Source organism: Cebus imitator, unplaced genomic scaffold (genome assembly GCF_001604975.1).
Source record: "Cebus imitator isolate Cc_AM_T3 unplaced genomic scaffold, Cebus_imitator-1.0 Scaffold145, whole genome shotgun sequence".
NCBI classification, from domain to species: Eukaryota; Metazoa; Chordata; class Mammalia; order Primates; family Cebidae; genus Cebus; species Cebus imitator.
Window position 1 is genome coordinate 5,386,472 of NW_016107460.1, and position 18,810 is coordinate 5,405,281.

At 59.0% G+C, this 18,810-nt stretch overlaps 1 protein-coding gene across 3 annotated transcripts in view; it reads left to right on the forward strand.

Annotated features, from left to right (window-relative positions):
- PRDM16 (PR/SET domain 16) overlaps positions 1-12,612 on the forward strand; it is a 354,638-nt gene extending 342,026 nt beyond the window's left edge. For 2 of the 3 annotated variants that reach the window (XM_037743522.1, XM_037743524.1), the window contains exons 13-17: positions 109-278; positions 667-841; positions 5,144-5,380; positions 6,174-6,348; positions 7,723-12,612. In XM_037743522.1, the coding sequence (XP_037599450.1) occupies positions 109-278; positions 667-841; positions 5,144-5,380; positions 6,174-6,348; positions 7,723-7,857 (892 nt within the window). In that variant the 3' untranslated portion in view covers positions 7,858-12,612. The remainder of the gene's footprint in view (positions 1-108; positions 279-666; positions 842-5,143; positions 5,381-6,173; positions 6,349-7,722) is intronic. The other variant, XM_037743525.1, reaches the window with a different exon arrangement.
- The last annotated feature ends 6,198 nt before the right edge of the window (positions 12,613-18,810 follow it).

Genomic DNA, 18,810 nt, shown 5'->3' on the forward strand with positions numbered 1-18,810 from the left:
GGACGGGGCGCAGGGCAGAGGCGGACGGGGCACACGGCAGAGGCGTGTGCTCCCTTCCCACCACGCTCTGTGGCCCGGCCTGCGCTGAGGGACGCGTGTGCCTTGCAGGTGTAAGTACTGCGACCGCTCCTTCAGCATCTCCTCCAACCTCCAGCGGCACGTCCGCAACATCCACAACAAGGAGAAGCCCTTCAAGTGCCACCTGTGCAATCGCTGCTTCGGGCAGCAGACCAACCTGGACCGGCACCTCAAGAAGCACGAGCACGAGAATGCCCCAGGTGGGCCTGCGGCGGGGAGGGGCCCAGAGCACCCAGGTGGGCCCGCGGCGGGGAGGGGCCCAGAGCACCCACGTGGCAGGCCTCACAGAGGGGGAGGGTGGGCCCGTGGCAGGGAGGGGCCCAGAGCACCCACGTGGCAGGCCCCACAGAGGGGGAGGGGAAGAGCAGGGTGGGGGCTCCAGGCAGGGTGGAGGGCCACAGCCTACACCTCAGGAAGCCAGTAGGCACCCCTCAAACCATGGTCATGAAAGAGAACCTGGCACTCTTCGGGTCCCTGAGAAACCTGCCTCCCTAGGGGCACCCAGGTGCACACTGCTCACAACTGGTTTGCTCCAGGGATGGGGGGGTTCAGTGAGAGGCCACCCCTGACGCTCCCGCCCCTCCGCAGTGAGCCAGCACCCCGGGATCCTCACGAACCATCGGGGGACCAGTGCCTCCTCTCCCACCTCAGAGTCGGACAACCACGCACTTTTAGACGAGAAAGAAGACTCTTATTTCTCGGAAATCAGAAACTTCATTGCCAACAGTGAGATGAACCAAGCATCAACACGAACAGAGAAGCGGTAAGAAAACTAGCTCAGGCTGGGGAAGGTCTGGGCCCAGCCAGCAGCCCTGCGTGGCCACACTCAGAGGGCGCGCACCTCGCCCAGCACCACCCCGGCTCATCCGGTTAGGCACGGTGGCGGCCTCAGAGCAGAGGGTGAGCCTGGGCCCTGGGAAGCTGGGGAAGCTGTGCCGTTCGCCTCAGTCCCTCCCCCGGAGAGTAGGAGCATATGCACCCCTAGCTGCTGACCTCACTGTTAACATGTGTGTGCAAAATGCCAGCCAGGCGACCAAGCGCCCACAAGTTCAGCTGTACCTCTGAAACTCAAGGACATTTTGATTTAATCTGAGGCACTAAAGGTTTCCAAACCAAAACCCTGCACCTTTAAATATACTCATGTACATACATACATATGTGTACACATGCATGCACCTACAGCCACACATATGTATGCATCCGTGTACATGTACATATACACATGCACAGATGCACACAGGTGCATGCGTGTATACATGTGCGGGTGCACAAATACAGGCATGCACATGAACACATGCACACACAGCATACATAATATGTGAATGCAAATATGACTGTGCATAGATCTACACACATGCATGTGCACACATGCAAGTACATACATGTACTGTGTGCATGTGTACGTCGTGCGTGTTCAGTCGTGTGCACACATGTGGCTGCCCGTGTACACAGGTGCACAGGTGCGCATGTAGACAGAGCAGAAGAACAGTGGCAGCATTCAGATTCAGGAATGTTGGAGCGTGTTCTCTGCAACCTGGGACAGCGGGGCTCCATGGGCCTCACTTACTCTGGAGGAGCCTTTAGACACCCCAGCAGAGCTGCTTCCTGTGTCAAAGCTAACGCCAGGCCAGCTGGCAGAGAACTGAAGCTGTTCCAAACTCCAAGAGGCCTGATCCCGATTCTACAGAGGGGAAAACGAGGTCCGCAGAAATGGGTGCCTTGCTGAGGCCCAGAACCTGCAGCTGGAGCCCCACTGTTACCGCACTGGCCACAGTGGTCTCAGGCTCCGTACCCACAGGGCCCCTCTCATGCCCCACCACTTCCGCAGATGAAGGAGGGCCCCCTGGGAGCCCACCCACTCCTCCAGGGCAGGCTGTGTCTTCCTGACATTGCTTCTAGGAGAGTGGGGGTACCTGGGAAAGATGGGTCCAAGCAACGAACACAGGAGGCTGTTGGGCACTGGCTCTGGCACAGCCACACCCAAATCCGTGCCCTCCTAGGAAGGCGAGCTCACCCACAGGCCCCTCAGTGTCTTCATCCACCAAAGCCCTTGTGGGCTCAGAGGAGGGGGCAGGCAAAGAAGCTGGCTCTGGGCCATGGTCCCCCAAGCCTCACTCCACCCCAGTGCAACCCCAGCTGCTTGGCAGCCCCCAGGCTGTCCCGGCATCCCCTGCAAAGCTCCAGGAACAGTGACCTGAAGGGACCTGAGTTGGGGCCACACCGAGACAGCTGCGTGGGACCCGTTCATGTTCCTGCAGCTGCATGTCACACCAATGAGTGCCCTGGGCCAGGCCTTACCTACGCCCCACAGCCCTGTCCCCAGGCTCGTCCTGCTGTGAAAGATGATTCCTAAACTGCAGCTCCCAGTGCAAGGCCAGGCAAGGAACAAGTGAGGATCCCTCCATGGCATCCTTGCCGGGGTGGGCCCGGGACCTGGAGGACAGCCAGGCCCCCGTGCCCCGAGCTAGGCTGGCAGCCTGGCCGCACTGCAGGAGGCCCACCAGGACAGACAGCTGTCTCCAGGATGAAGAGGCATGGCCGGGCACCCCCTCGCCTTTGCCAAGGCCCACAGTGCCAGCTCCTCACAGCCCTGGGGGTGGGAACAAGGGAGGCTCTCCACAGCTCAGAACATACAGGCAGAGCCGGCCTCACCTAGGTCCTCAGAAGTCCTGCTGAGGCAAGGTCCGCAGGTCCAGCTGGCCTCATCCTGAGAGCCCCCACGTCACTGTTGAAAGTGAAAACAGGGCAGGATGGACGGAGGCAGCCAGTCCCTGGGGTGGCCAGCATGTTCCCCCGGCTTCCTGCAGAACCCACAGCCCCGGCCCCCGTTCCCTGGGCCTCCTGCAGAACGGGGCCCCGCCAGTGAGAATACAGGCCTACCGGCCCCCTGGCCCTGCAGCCCCATGAACCCCTGAGTTAAATTCTGGCCCCCAACATTCCCGCGTGGAAGTCCTGCCCCCAGTGCCTCAGAACAGGACTCTCGTCAGAGATAAGGTGGTTAAGGAGGGGTTTAAACCGAAGCCACACTGGGTAGAGGGGCCAAATCCAGCGGCACCAACAGCCTTGAAGAAACGGGGAACTGGAGAAAAATGCAGGCGGAGGAGAAGGCCGCGGGAAGACAGGGCGGAGGTCAGGGCGATGCGTCTCCCAGCCAAGGGCTGCGGAGGGCCAGTGGCCTCGGGAGCTGGAGACAGGCCAGGGACAGATTCTCCCGCAGAGCCTCAGAAGGAGCCCGCCCTACCCTCGCCTGGATCTGGGACTTGTGGCCTCAGAGCTGTGAAGACTCCGTGGCCGCCGCTTCAGGCTCCCGATCTGTGGGGCGCAGTTCGGGCAGCTCTGGGAAACGGCCTGTCCTCCCTGTGAGCTGAATCCGTCGCTGGGCCGTTCTGAGTCCGTGCCAGACACTCCCCTCTGCAACACTAGAGAGCCCCTGCCCAGCTGGCAGATAGTCCACGCAGACCCACGTGGGCCACGAGGTGAGCTCTCATGGTACACGCGAGGAGCCCGGACTCTCACTCCTCCGCCATCTCATCCCATCCTGAGCGTGGACAGTGAGGGGCAGGTCCTCGGGTCATCGAGGGGGCACAGGCCCCAAAGACGGAACCTCACCCAAGGGCACCTCACCAGCAGCCAGGGTGAGAAGCAGGGCCCGGATCCCAGAGGCCCCAGGGCTGAGGAGATGGGCGTGTGTACAGGACACTCCCGGCCCCAACACCGGTGACCAGGACCAAGGAAACGTCCTCAAGGCCTGAAACCTGCTGAGGTTCCATCCATCCTGGAAGGCAGAAAGACGAGAGATGGAGACGGCGTCCGTGGAGAGCCAGGAAGTGAGGGCCTCCCAAGCCCAGTTTTGTGCACGCACGCGAGTCCCAGACGCGGAGGCTGATCACTCGGAGACACTGTCACTTTCTTGCTTTGATGCCAAGAGCAGGACCCCTGCCTCTCCCCCAGACCGTGGGCACCTCCCAGGGTGGGGGGCAGTGCCCCCTCAAGGAGTGAGGACAAGGAGTGGCCCTGGTGCCCTGGGCATGGGCAGTCGAGGAACCGTGTCCTCCCTTCGCTTGGGCCCCTCTACCAGCGTACCCAGCACCTGCCCAGGGACCCGCGGCTCTCCTGGGGCCCAGCCCACCCAGGACACAGCTCTTGGTCCTGAACTTGAAGATGAGCCAAACTCTAATGGCTCTTTCTAAAAGAAATGAGAACTCTCAGCCATGCCCACGCACACTTTAGGTTTTTTTTTTAGTACTGAGGAACCAGGGTGGAGGGGTCGTGCTGGGCTGCAGTGACCCTGAGGGAAGTGAGGAGGGCTCTGGGCAGCAGGAGAGCCCCCCGCAGTCCTGGCGCATGCAGACTGCTGACAGCAGGCTTTGGGCCCTCCCTCTCCAGATCCCAGATATCCCTCCGGGGCCCCCAGCTCTCAGGTGGGTGCCCACCTCCTCAAGTTGTCAGCCTCAAACCCTTCCCCCTAGCCTGCCCTGAGGGTGCCCCTCATGCAGTGTATACATGCGTGTACATGTGCAGTTGGGTGCAGGTGCACAAATACAGGCATGCATGTGCACACATGCACACACGTGTATATAACATGTGCACACATAAACACGTCTGCACAAATCTACACACATGCATATGCACACATATGAGTACACACATGGTGTGTGCATATGTACATGTGTGCATATACAGTCATGTGCATACACGGAGATGTAACACACATGCTTGGCCAGTGCAGGGCCAGCTCCCCACAGGGCTGTTCACTGCCTCCTCCCGTACCCCACCCTGGTCCTGGTGTCCTCCCGGGCATAGCAGCCCCTACTGCTGGGCCTTGCCCCCCTCCCACCACCTGGAGTGCTGGTCCTCCTCTCCTGGGACAGCCCCGAGCCCTCTGTGAGTATCACTCTGCAGAGTCAGTAGCCGGGCCCAGGGACCCGTGGGAGCTCCCTCAGGAAGGGGGCTCAGGGTCTTGGGGGGAGGCAGTGGGGGCAGAGCTGAGTCACCAGCCTTTGGGGCGTCCATGGCAAGGAGGGAGACCCCTGAACTCGGCCCATCTCCTCCTGTGTCATTTCAGGCCAGAGATCCAGGATGTGGACGGCAGTGCCCAGTGTCCAGGCTTAGCCAGTGAGAGGCAGGAGGACGTGGAGGAGGAGGAGGAGGACGAGCTGGAGGAGGACGATGAGGACAGCCTGGCTGGGAAGTCGCAGGACGACACCGTGTCCCCCGCACCTGAGCCCCAGGCCACCTACGAGGATGAAGAGGACGAGGAGCCACCCGCCTCCCTGGCCGTGGGCTTCGACCACACCCGAAGGTGGGGGCAGCCGTGTGCTCCAGGACAGGGGAACATGGACGTCCATCACGGGTGGGACCTCCCTGCTTCAGCCACTTGTGAGCCCATCCTAGGCTCAGCCGCTGCCCCAGCACAGCCACCTGTGGGCCTCCGCACACAGGCCAGGGCAAGGCTGGGCCGGGGCAAGAGGATCAGGGGCCCTCAGCCCCCACCCACCCCAGGGGCCCTGGAGGCTGGAAGCAGAGTGCAGAGGGAAGGCATTTCCCCACACTGAGCTAACATGGAGCCCCAGTCCTGCAACACAGCTGCCTGTCAACCTAGGACAGTGTGCGCAGCACCCAGCAGGCTGTGGGCACAGGGGCCGAGCACCCACCATTCTGCGGCGGCCAGAGCCACTTCCGCACGTCCTCAGTGCTCGCCACCAACATGGGCAACACTGCCAGCATCCCGGATCCCCCTGGAGAGGCCCTTCAGAGGTGGCCTTTCCTCCCTAGTCTGGATGCTGCCCCTGAGTCCTGGGAGAGGGGACCCCGGGCCTGAGCTGCCTGGGGTCTCAGAGAATCGAGGCCCCTTCTCAAGCCTCCACCCGAAAGACCCGAGCGCCCTGCCTGCTGCCCGCGCACGCACTCACCCCCACCTGCCCCTGCCCTCTGTCCGTGCGCTCTCCTGCATCCGTGTGGCTTCCCATCCAGGCGTCTGTGTGTCCGTGTGTCTGTCTCCCTGTGCATGTGGCTGGTGGAGATGCGGCAGTGTCAGAGGGGCGGCCGAGGCCAGGCGGCTAACAGCAGGCCCCTCTCCCCGGTCATTGGTGCAGGTGTACTGACGACCACGAAGGCGGGCTGTTAGCTTTGGAGCCGATGCCGACTTTTGGGAAGGGGCTGGACCTCCGCAGAGCAGCTGAGGAAGCATTTGAAGTTAAAGATGTGCTTAATTCCACCCTAGATTCTGAGGCTTTAAAACATACACTGTGCAGGCAGGCTGAGAACCAGGTAGGTACCCACCAGGGCCCCGCCCCCACCCTGCCCGGCCTCTCCGCCAGAGGACACCCAGCACTCACCTCCCGCCGAGGCCCTCCCAGGCCTGGGGAAGCTCAGGTCACTGCCAACCGCCCAACCCTGCATCCGCCAGAGAGGCCCCAGCGACCACCGCCCCCCGAAAGCTGGGGCGCAGCAGGGAGGGGCTGAGCGCCCATGACCCTGGCAGGGCCCTCACGAGGGAGCTCCCTCGTGGACATGGCAGCTCACCTTCCCATGGTCCTCAGTGAGAAAGGTCCGTGAGCAGGTTTCCGGCCGCCCAGCTGCCTCCCTCTCCTGCCCTCTCTGACCTGGGCCCCAGTGGCCTGCAGCCGGGCTTTTCCTGGGTGGTCTCTGCTTCCTAGCTGGAGCTGTGAGGTCAGTGAGGGCGCCAGGCTCCACCCCAGGTGCTTCTTGGCTCCCCTCCTTAGGGCAGGTGTCCCCGGGGCCCTGCCTCCCATTTCTCTCCAGCCTGTAGGGACTCGGGGTTTCAATCAGGTCTCTGCAGCCCTCCCAGAGGGAACAGGCCCCCCTCCAGGTCTCAGCAAAAGCCGTCTGCGTGTCTGTCTTTGTCTTTTTACTAATTCTGTCTGGAGTGTTAACTCTGGTGGGACAGTGTTGGGCTTCCCCCGGTTCCTGCCCTCAACCCACACACGACGCTCCCCAGGTCCCGTCCCCACCTGCCCTGCGGCTGGGGCAGAAGGATGTCTCCTGCGCTGCCTAATGCCTGGGAACACATCTGTACTTCCTAAGAATGGCCCTGGCCCAGAAACGCTGCCCATCCCTGCCCCAGAGGCAGCTCTTCGTGTCCCCACAGTCACCAAAACAGGCATCCCCGGGCACGGTGGCTCTTGTTCACCCCCAATTCCCAGGGCCCCTCAGACCAGACATATGTCTGTAGCTTCTGCTGATCTCCAGGTGAAAACTTCAGGGGGAGGGGTGGGAAGGAGAGGAGGCTTCGAGGGGGAGCACCCCGAAGCAGCGAAGAAGCACGTGTGCCCGAGGCCCCTCACTGGCACCCCAATCCTGGCGGCCCTCCTCCCTCCCGCTGTCACCCCTGCTCACGTCTTCCACTTCCAGGCTGGGGGCAGAATCTGGGCCTCTTAGTGTCTTTTGCTCCCTCTGGGACCTGTGGACCAGGGTGAGGTCGAGTCAGGCCAGGGCCTCGGGAAGCTGGGAACAGACGAGGCAAGGCCCCAGCTGTCCCAGACGGCTCGTCCTGCCCCCGTGCTCACCTGTGTGTCCGGGATGGCCCGCCCTGCACCCATGCTCACCTGTGTGTCTGGGACAGCCCGCCCTGCCCCCGTGCTCACCTGCCGGTCCTGTGTGTGTGTCATCCCTCCCCGCCAGGCATATGCAATGATGCTGTCTCTTTCCGAAGACACTCCTCTCCACACCCCCTCCCAGGGCTCCCTGGACGCTTGGCTGAACATCACGGGAGCCACGTCGGAGTCTGGAGCATTTCACCCCATGAACCACCTCTGACGAGCTGGGCGGCTGAGGGCCAGCAGCCAGAACGAGGGCACCAGCCGCAGAGGACGGAGGTGGGCGGGGCCCCGGAGAACCCTGTCCCTGCGTGTGACCACTCCAGCGTCCTCCCCACCCGCCATGCTTCATTCTGACTTTTCCAATGAAAACTCAGACCCCGAAAGTCCCTAAAGCAGTCGTAGAGTCTCACCATCTCCCAGAATCGGTCTTGAGAACACTTGAGTGGCGGCCCTGCAGGGGGCCATCCAGGGACAGCCCACGGAGCTGCCTCGCAGAACCAGCCAGTGGGCAGGTGGACGCGCCACTGAGACAGAAGCTGGCGGCCGCGGCCACGGCTGGGTGCCTGCGTGGGGCCTCGGAAGGGAATGGATAGACGGGTGTGCTCAAAAGAGAGAGATCACTCACGTGATTTTTATAATGAAATGACAAGAATAACCCTTTTGGTAATCGTATTGACTACAGAGTCTATTTAAGCATGTGGTTTTAAAAATAGACAGTATTTTTTAAAAATCAAAAAATGACTTGCAAATTGTTTTTTAAAAGTAATTTTGCATTGCTTTGAAATTTGAGCTCATTTGCAAACCCGAGTCTGCCTGGGAACCCGCACTGTGCCTGGGTGTGTTCTTTATACTATAGATAATGGAGAAATTTTCTATCTCTGTCCTTATTTGTATAAGCCAAGGTGACACTGGGTGCCCCAAGGCAGAACAAGGGGCGTGGGGCCATGCCCGTAGACCATGCAGACGGCCGAGGAAGTCTCAGGGTGCCCTGGGCTGCAGGCCTGCCCGAGGCTGGGATGGAAAGCGTGCCTGCCACCATGTGACATGGAATTGGTGCCAGAGCCACCACGTGAGCTTCAGAGGAATCCACTGGCCCCACCCAAGACCCCTCAATTCTATGGGGAAGTCAAGGGCCCCTGGCTTGGGTCCACCATGCAGAGGTGTGGCCAGGCACCCACCTTCCTTCGCTCCTCTGTCCCTGCCTCACTTGGCCACTGCGCACTGGACCCCACCGCCGTCTTCCGAAGGCAGGGCGTTGGCCACGTTCCAGGCCTCCCACCTCCCACCCGACCCCAGCCGCTCCAGTGTCCTCCCCGTGGCTGCCCTGAGCGCAGTCCCAGCAGATCACTCCGGGCCGCCAAGCCGCACCTGTGCCTGAGACTCCGGATGGACGACGCAGTCGCCGCCTCGCTCTCCGTGCGGGTTCTTGGCGAGACTCGGCTCAAGAACAGAAGGGCATTGGGGACCCTGCCGCGAGGAGCAGAGACAGCACAGCCCCGGGGCCCGGCCGCCTCCCTCTCGGACCAACTTCTCCACTCAGATGGGCTTTAAATTATTCCCATAGGGGCCAATTTCAAATGATAATTTTTTTCCCTGATGGAATTTACCTTAATCTGTATATAACTTGTAATTTTTTTCTAATTCATTTCTTTTCTCATTTTATTTCCTCCTTAACAGTATTTTTGGCATTAGACATTCTTATTGTGAAGAAATAATGTTAATATAAGTATCTGGTGAAGGACCAAAACCGTGTACTAAGGTTGTGTGTTGTGTGGGAGTGGGGCGATTTTTAATGTGCCAAATACCCCCGTCCCCCACGAATCCTGCTGTCACTGCTGCCGTTTACCAGACAATCATATGTTTTTGTTAAATTTGCGTTTCAGTTGCATTTGCATTTAAGACAAGTGTTCTATTTATTTCTTTTATTGTTTGGAAGAGAAAATAATGATAGTGTCCCAACAAGAAGAGAAAAAACAATCGCCCGAGTTGCCCTTAAAAAAAGCAGAGAGCGTAAATACAGACAGACAGGAGTGGTGCAGGCCACCTTGGTGTGGCTTTGTGTCACATGCGGACATCTCAGGCTGTCCCCAGGGGTGACAGGAGGTGTCCTGGCTGCTCCAGGCCAAAAGACAATCGTCTCTGTGGGTGTCGGGCGGTCCAGGCTGGCACTGAAGACATCATGGGGAGGTTCCTGAGGGCAGCTCGACCCAATGGATCACAGTGAAGGGGATTCCTCCCACGCCAGATCTGCACAACGTGGCAAGACCAGACCCCCACCTGTGCGTGCGCTGCGGCCACGTGCGGGCTGGGGCGACCCCCCAGGGCAGCGGGGGAGCTGCCTGCAGAAGAACCAGCCAGCCTGTCGGAAGGATTCAGGCTCTGCAAACACAGCCGCTCAGCCTCCTGACGCGTTTCCGCAGCATCCCGTGGGTCAGACCCACCAGGTACCGCAGGGGAGTCTCCACTTTCATTTGATCTAGGTGGGGTTCTTGTAAAAATTCAACCTCAGACATAAACACCCCATTTCTGTAAACCCAAATTATATGATTTCTTCTGCAAAAGAGTAAGGTGTGTGCTTTTTGTGCGATGTGGCCCCGTCTCTCTGACATGGGACGTTGGGACGGAAGGAGCCCTCAGCGCGTCTTTCCGGCAGGAGCAGAACAGGGAGGGGCAGCCCTTCCATTGCTCTCCGGATCCCCGTCGCGTCCCGCCGTTTCCAGCTGTCTTCCTAAGCATCCTGTCTTCTCTCTGCGTTCTTTCCTTCCACCCTTCCCAAGAGTCCTGGCTGCACATCTTCAGTCATGTATTCTTGTCCCCCTGAAAATGATAGCAAGTCGTTTCTCCTGAGCATCAGCCCCCCAGGCCCCAGCCCTTGGCGTTTCCAGGAGGCCCTGTTCTTAGAGCGCCTGACAAAGAAAGCACTTACTTCCTGGGCTGGTGCACCCCGAAACGTGGCCCCGACACTCAGCGTGGCCCGACGCCCAGTGAGCCCCGCACTCCCGGCTTTGCTCTGCCCAGCAAATTTGGCGCCCGGAGGTGGCAAGGGCCAGGGAGCCTGGCCCGGGTGTGAGAATTCGGAGATGCTGGACTCCAGCTGTCACTACCGTAATGGGACCCTGGCGCTGTGTGGTATGGACAGGGATGTGATGGGGCAGCCGGCTGTGTCCATGGCCAGGGTCAGGGCTGCAAGCCAGGGGTCCCATCTGGCCATGTCTGCCCAGGGCCCTTCCATTTCACCCGAATGCTGTCCCAATGCTTACTCCTTGGATTGTGGCCCCTCCATCCCCCAAGTGGAAATTCCAAAGGAGGTCACGTTGCACCTGCCCTGTGCTGCTCCTCAGACCCCAGCCCCCAGCGAGCCAATGTCCCCACCTCGTTCCTGCTCTCATTCCCAGGTTGGGCACTCGGGGTTGCTCCTCTGTGGGCCCAGCAGACCCTTCACAAGTGGGACCCAAGATGTCACTGACTCCAACCCAGAGGGGTGAGCCCCTGCACCCTGCCTGGGGCCCTGAGGTGTGGAGCAGTGACTGGGGTGGGCATGGTGTGTCCTGTGTGACTGCCCAGCCGCAGAGGCCTTCCTTTATGAGGCCGCTGCCCATCCACACCCCGACTGGCCAAGGCCTCCACATCCTCTGAGTCTGACCCTGGAAATCCAAGGGCCCTGGAGTCTTCTGCCTTCCCCACTTCCCCGTGAGCATCTGCAAAGCACTTGCCTGAATACATATCACGTGTTTTAGACTCGAGGCCTCGAACACTGGATTGTGGTCCCCTGCCCCTCTGTCCCCTGTCCCCCTGCCCAAGTGACTGAAACCTACTGAGCTATATTCACTGTCCTGGGGGAGGGAGAGGAGAGCTCCCCTGCACTGCGGCCTGGTGGGGGGGGCAACGCTCCCCTCCCAGCCAGGGACACCAGGACACAGCTGCTCCTGGCCAGTGGAGGTCAGCCGGGTATCAAAAGCCATGAAACTGTGTCTCTGTAGCAATGAGTGATACTGTGACGAAAATGTTCTTGCATTCTCCCGAGAAGGGTTCCTCTGCCCCTTCTGTTCCATTTTTGTGTTTGTTTTGTTGTTTTCTGTCACTGATTCATATTACCACTTCTGGAAAAAATAAAATAGAATAAATAAAAGGCAGCTTGAGTTTCCAAACGTGCGACTCACTTGTGAACAAAAGTCACTCGAACGATCGCCTTCGGGGCCGTGCGCATCGCCTCTGCTCTTTCAGCCCGAGGGGCGCTGAGCCCTGGTGTCCGAACCCGTAACTTACAGCGTGTGTGTGCGCACTGTCTTTGTCCCTTAAGGTATATGGAGTGGATCCTGGCGGAATCGCAGACCTGTGCCGCCCGCCACCGTTTGCCATCGTTACGTTACAGATTTGGTTTTCTTTTTGTTTTTTTTCCTTTTAGAACTGTATAGCGTTGAAAAAGAAATCAAATGCAAATGTCTGGTTTCCATATAACGTTTAAAAAAGACCATTGAGAAGGAGGCTGGCGCTCACCCCGTGTCCCCCTTGATTGTAAATTGCTTCTGTTCTGTTTAGAAGTAAACCGTGCATGACTCCTGCTTAAGCGGTCATTATCGTGTCTGTTGGTGAAATTTTTATTAAAAGGAGAATTCCGTAGATGCACTTATTGAATATGTGATTAGGACCTACGTCCGAGACTAGGAGTCCTGAACTGCCCACGCGGAAGAGGCGCAGTTCGAAATTAATGTGGAAATCGCTGTGGGAGAAGGATGAAGGAGACGTGAAGTGTCGGGAATCATTAAAATAACAATTTTGCAAATTTCATTCTGATGCTTGTGATAAAGGCAAATGTATTTGTGTAGAGAAATTTTCTGAAGATAAAGCCTAGGAGAAGCTGATTTTGAGGTTAATGCTGTAGAATAGGACTGTATACCAAATGTAATCTTTCCAACGCTACAATGAATTTATACATGAGATTGATATGCAATAAATCTGTGTGCTTTTCTAAGTCTCGGTGCTTCATTGAGGGAGAGGAGGAGCAAGCCGGGGCTCGGCCAAGGTCCAGGCTTCCTGGCCTTGACTGAGGGGTCCCAGGGCCAGGCCCTGATGCCCAGGGAGCTTTGCACCCTCCACCCTCCAGGGCAGGCTCCTGGCTATTCCCATTTTCCAGAAAAGAACAAGCTCAGAAAGGCATCAACTCCCTGGATGTCCCCTCAGCGACCACGGTGACCTGCCGGTGTGTCTCTCCCCAAAGCAGGACGGCCTCCAGATGCAGCAGTCTCCAGCATGTCCCCCAGCTGTCCCCGCCTCCACGTGCCGGGGACCCAGGGCCCACCCCACAGGCCTCCTGGGGTTGCAGCCTTCCCACCTGGAGGTGCTGGGGGAACCCGTCTTCCACAGCAGCAGGCACCGGATTCACGGCAGACCGTTTTTCCGTAGATCAGGGGAGCGATGGTTTGGGGATGATTCTGGAGCGTTACATTTAATGTGCGCTTTGTTGCTATAATGAGTACATCACAGGATATGACGAAACAACTCTACAACTCAGCATCGTGTAGAATCCGTGGGAGTCCTCAGCTCGTTCTCCTGCATCCGCATGGTCCCATCTGAGGGTGATGGAGACACGGAGATCATCAGGCATTAGGTTCTCATAAGGAGTGCGGCTCCCTCGAAAGCGCAGTTCACAGCAGGATGCGAGCTCCTGTGAGAATCTCCAGCAGCCACTGATCTGACGGGCGGGCGGAGCTCAGGCGGCGAGGCGGTGATGGGCTCAGGTGTCCGTATGGAGGAGGCTTCGCTCCCTCACCCGCTGCTCACCCCAAGCTGTGTGGCCCAGTTCCTCACAAGCCGTGAACTGGTCCTGGCCCACGGCCCAGGGTTTGGGGACCTCTTTCCTAAGGGTGCCCCCACCCCGCCAGCCTCCCTGGAAGCTGTGTCCGCCTGCACTTCACATGGCCTGAAGCTGCCAGACAGAGGACAGGCCCGTGGGGTGCAGGGTGAGCAGAGGCCGGAGCTGGCGCAGACCCAGGCCCCTCAGGGCTTCTGTGGTCTCCGGCCCCCCCGCCCCCCGGTGCCCTTGGATTCCTTCCTGGGGCCTTCCTGCCTCTGGGACAGGCTCCATCCTCCACCCCGACTCTGCCGTGACCCAGAAGCCTAGGGTGGGTAATCTCAAAAGCCCGGCCTCCCAGCCAGGACTGCCCCAAACCGTCTCACCCATGCAGGTCCCCACTGGCTCTCTGCTGACACAGACGTTAACTGATGTCACCCAGGAGGCCCCTAGGCCCGCAGTCTCCAGGCTGGCCAGGCCTCCCGCCCCCACCACCGCCAGGGCCTCTGATGTCTCCTGGGCTCCCTCCTGAATGTGTCTGGTGGGCCAGGCCTCTGGAGCTGTGCCCCTCCACCCCTCCCCTCCCTTACCCCTCAGCGCCTGGAACGCAGGCCAGGCTAGGGTTTTGGGGAAGCAGGCAGTCATTACCCACATGTAGTCAACAGCTTCGCTTCGGAGTCAACACCGTGGGCCCTTGAGCATCTCTCAGCAGCGTCTTGTTCCGAGGGCCCCTGTCTGAGAGTGACCCAGGCTGATTATAAGACTGACATTTACGATGCCTGACACCCGCTCACTTCAGCCCGTCACAGCTACAGCCTTGGCCATGCCTATTCCCGTCTCACCTGCCTGAGCCTCCCCGCCCCCTCCCTACCCCTGACCCCTCCTCAGCCACTCCAGCCCCCGGAGGGCAGCCCTGAACGCCCAGACCCACACCGGCAACAGATCCTCCCCACCTGCCGGAACACACGGGAGGGGCTGGGCAGTGCCTCTTCCTCACGGCCTGAGCTCTGGGCTGCCTGCCTGACAAACCCCTCTCTACCCTTCCCACATGCATGAGGGGCGGAAGCTGCAGGCAGCTTCTTGACAGGCAGGGAAATATGTCACCTTCCTCCAGCACGGCTGAAGTGCTCAAGTCCCCCCGCAGACCAGCACCTTCAGACCCCAGGTCACGCAGAGGACCCGTGGCCTCCGTCCACTGAGTCCAAAACTAGCACAGGCCCTGGACTTGGGGGCTGTGACGACCCATGGGCGCTCCCTGATTCATCCCTCCGTCCCCAAAGCCTGGCTGGGGGCCCATGCTTGGGAGAAGGCTGCTGGCCTGAATGAATGAAGGGTTGAGGGAGTCTGTGGTTTGCCGTGAGAGCCACCGCTCAGCATGGATTCTGGGATCGCCAGGGCCTCCCAAGTCCACTGAGGGGCCAGAGCAGGCTCTGATGAAGGTAACGGGAAGCGTGGGTCTGGGGTCCCCAACAGCAGCTCCCGGCTGCGGCCAAAAGGGAGATCCCAGCCCCCAGCCAGGGATGTTGAGCCTTTTTATGTTCTAACGCCACCACAGGAAGTTTCCGCAGTGGGGGGTGGGGGGACAGGGCGTTTCAATGTTTCCAGGCTCCTTCCCTTCCCGAGGTGCTCGACAAAGCGGCCGTGAGACCTTAAGCCCCGTGGGTCAGATGTGGCTTGGCCCTGGGGAGCCCGAGGCCCAGAGACAGCTTGAAAGGCTTCTCTCTGGGAAACACGTTTCCGCTCTCAGAGGAAAAATCATGTGAATCACAGAACTGATGGATGGCCCTGCCCCCAAAAGTCAGTCACAGTACTCCAGTGACAGTACCACCCTCCCCGTCATGGCCCTTCCCTGGAGCTGGCCACGCTGCGGCTCCATGCGAGTGAAAACCCTTCCCATCTTTGTTCAGCCTGGCAAACTTCTCCTCATTAGCCCTGGAGGCGGAGGAAAAATCTATGGAATAAGGGAGCTCTCTGATAATGGCCCTATTGTTAGGGTGACCCCAGAGGGAAGGCGAACAGAGGACTCACAGAGTCTTGCTGACAAGTGGACTTTGTCTTCCTGCGGCAGCTCCTCGCAGAAAAGACGGAGGGAAAACGCTCCATTTTGGAAACAGGGAAAAATCAACAGGAGAAAAAAAATGTGTCAATGAGGAATCTGTTTTCTGGGAAAAGACATGCTTTTTCATTCCCCTTCAGATGCGTTTTGGGCCAAGCGAGCTTGTCAGTTATTTGCAGAGAAGCTATTTTGAGAAGCATTAACCTTAATTCTCATGGCAGCAAAAGTCTTCCACAAATCGTGTCCTCATTTGGGGTAAAATGGCCAGCACGAGGTGGCTTTTGTGCCGACAGGGGGGGCCGGAGAAAGGCATGAACCGCAAAGGTACCTCGAGGGGGCTCTGGGAGAGAGGCCGCCGCCCCTGCTGGTGGAAGGCTCCAGGCTCTCCATGGCCGGACAACCTCTCCCACAAGCCTTGGTCCTCATTCAGGACAGGGAAGCTGGAGGGAATTCACTCCCCCAGTCCCGGGGAATAAGAAAGAAATTCTGAGATGACAAGGCAGTGGGCCAGAGCCTGAGCATGACCCCAACCCCAAAGAGGCCCTGAGGCCACCCAAGACCCCGAGGGCACAAGCCGGCTCTTCCTCTGTCCCACAATGGGGTTTGTGGTCCTGGGTTCCTGAGACCATCAGGCCACCTGGAGGCTCCAGGAAGCCGGAGAGGCAGGACAGAGCCTGATGGTCTCAGGAACCCAGGAAGCAGCGAACGGCAGGCAGTCACCCACGTAGGAGCTGTGCGCCAGCACCACGGCAGCCTGTCTACCACGGCCTCAAGCCGGAAAGGGCCCGAATGTCCACCACGGGTGCCTGCATGAACTTTGGAAAGGAACAAAGACCTCCCAAATGAGAACTGGCAGAGCTGTCTGCAGCAAGGGGATCAGCCACCACTGCCTGCCTGGCAAAGCCTCCCAGGCAGGCAGGAGAGTGGCAAGCTTCAGAGGGGAAGCCCCCAGGTAAGCCCCTACGGAGGCTGCTGGCCTGAGGAGCTGGAGGCAGGCCAGAAGCAGGCGACCTTCTGGGCTGGGATTAGGGAGGGCCCGTTTAGAGTTGGAATATGCGTTGGAAGTGGGGACGAGAGTTAGGGAAGCCGTCAGCCGCCGATCAGCTGCGGGCCCTGGGGCTGGCTGCCGCAGGTGTGGGTATTTTCATTGCTGCAGACCATGGGCCAGAGTTCTTTTGTTTTTTTAATAATGTTTCATTACTACAGCAGTTTGAGGTTCACAACAAAATTGATCAGAAGGTGCAGAGATGGCCCCCCGCACTTCCGGCCCCCACACACACTCAGCCTCCCCACTGTCACCGTCCCCTACCACAGTGTGCCTTCATCTCCACGTGAACCTGCATCCACGTAGCCTCACCCACAGTCCCAACCAGGGCTCACTCTTGGTGGACATTCTGTGGGTTTTGATTAACATGGAAGGGCGTGGGTCCACCCCCTCAGCATCATGCAGAGGGGTTTCACCGCCCCTAAGTCCTCTGGGCTCTGCCTCTCCATCCCTCCCTCCCGCAACCGAGGCAACCAGCCCTTCACTTCTCCACAGCGTTGCCCTGGCCAGGACGCCACGTCATGGAGATCACAGCGTGGAGCCTTTTCAGACTGCCCTCTCTCACTCAGAAATATGCATTTAAGACGCCTTCGTGTATTTTCTTTTTCTTTCTTTCTTTTTCTTTTAGAGAGGAAGTCTCGCTCTGCGGCCCAGGCTGGAGTGCAGCGGTATAGTGGCGTGATCTCAGCTCACTGCAGCCTCTGCCTCCCAGATTCCAGTGATCCTCCTGCCTCAGCCTCCATGCTCCACCATGCCCAGCTAATTTTTTGTATTTTTAGTAGGATGTGATTTCCGTGTCATACGATAAAAGTGTGTTGACCTTTGTAAGAAAACACCAAACTCTTCCAGAATGGCTGCACCGTTTTACGTCGGAAGGGGGGTTCCTGCTGCTCCCCACCCTCGTCAGCACTTGGCGTCGTCTGTGTTCTGGATTTGGGCCATGCTGACAGGCGTGTAGCAACGTCGCACGGGTGCTTTGACCTGCAGGCCCCTGATGCCGCGACGTGGCACATCTCCCCACGGCGTCCTTGCCCTCTGGTGAGGGTCTGTTCAGGCGGGCCGCTTTGCCGAGCGTGTTCTGGTTCTGCACATGGTCTGGCTTTGGTGCATTCCACCTCTGGAAACAGTGGTGCCTCCGCTGGAAGGAAGGCCGCTCAGCAATGGCGGGACAGGCGCTGCCGCACGCCACAAAGTCACATGGCTGAATCTCTAAGCCAGGGTCCCGGTGAAGGGAGCCACGTGCTGGATGGTTCCGTGCAACTGACGTGTGGAAAAGGCAAAACTACAGGATGGGGCCCAGGTCTGCAATGGGGGCACGGGGCAGGGGATGGGCTGTGACAGGCACGGCAAGGCTTCCAGGGTGACAGACGCATCCTATATCATGATCGTGGTTACACAGTTAGACGTTCATTAAAACTCATCTCGCTGTACATTTTCAAAGGGTGATTTTATTGCATGTAAATGGTACCCCCAGTAACCTCATTTGTCAAAAACTGTGTGTCCCACCCACCCCCACTTTAAGGCTGGGGTCTATCACGGAGCCACGGTTCCCAGAGGTCCTGGTACAGCTGAAGGCAGCACTTCACACCCAGGCTGCCCCTGCCCCCAGACACACACTCCTAGGCCAACCAGCCATCCCTCCCTTAGAGAGGGCCTTCCCCCACTAAGGCCAAGCTGACCAGCAGCAAGCCCAGAGGGCTCTCGAGACCGGGGGCATGGGGCAGGGAGGAAGGGTGGATGGCAAGCAGCAGAAAGGGCTTGTGGCTTTGCCAAGGGCCAGTGCTGTGGGCTCCAGCCTCGCCTGGCCTCAGGCCTTTGGGGCACACCGACTTCCAGCTCCCCGCAGTCAGCGAGGAGCTTCTGAGCAGACCTTCTGCTTGACATCATTCACAGAATTCAAAAACACACAGAGCTGGAGGCGTTGATGGTGGTATGTGCCTGTGGCAGGGAAACAAAAACATGGTATGAGATGGACAAATACCAAATTCCGCGGCTGGGTTTCCAACCGGAAGAAAGGGAGGCAGTGGGCTGGGGGTCAGAGGGAGTCTAGCGTGGGGAGGGTCGGCTCCAGTTGTATGTGTGGTCGCAGATGCTTCAGGGTCCTCTAAATCACATGCGGGTCATCTGCAGAGAGTGACAGAGACAGAGGGTCACTGTGACATCATCTGTTTTGGTTTGTTTGTTGAGATGGAGTCTCGTTCTGTCTCCCAGGCTGGGGTGCAGTGGCGCGACCTCACTGCAGCCTCCACCTCCCGGGTTCATGCGACATTCTCCTGCC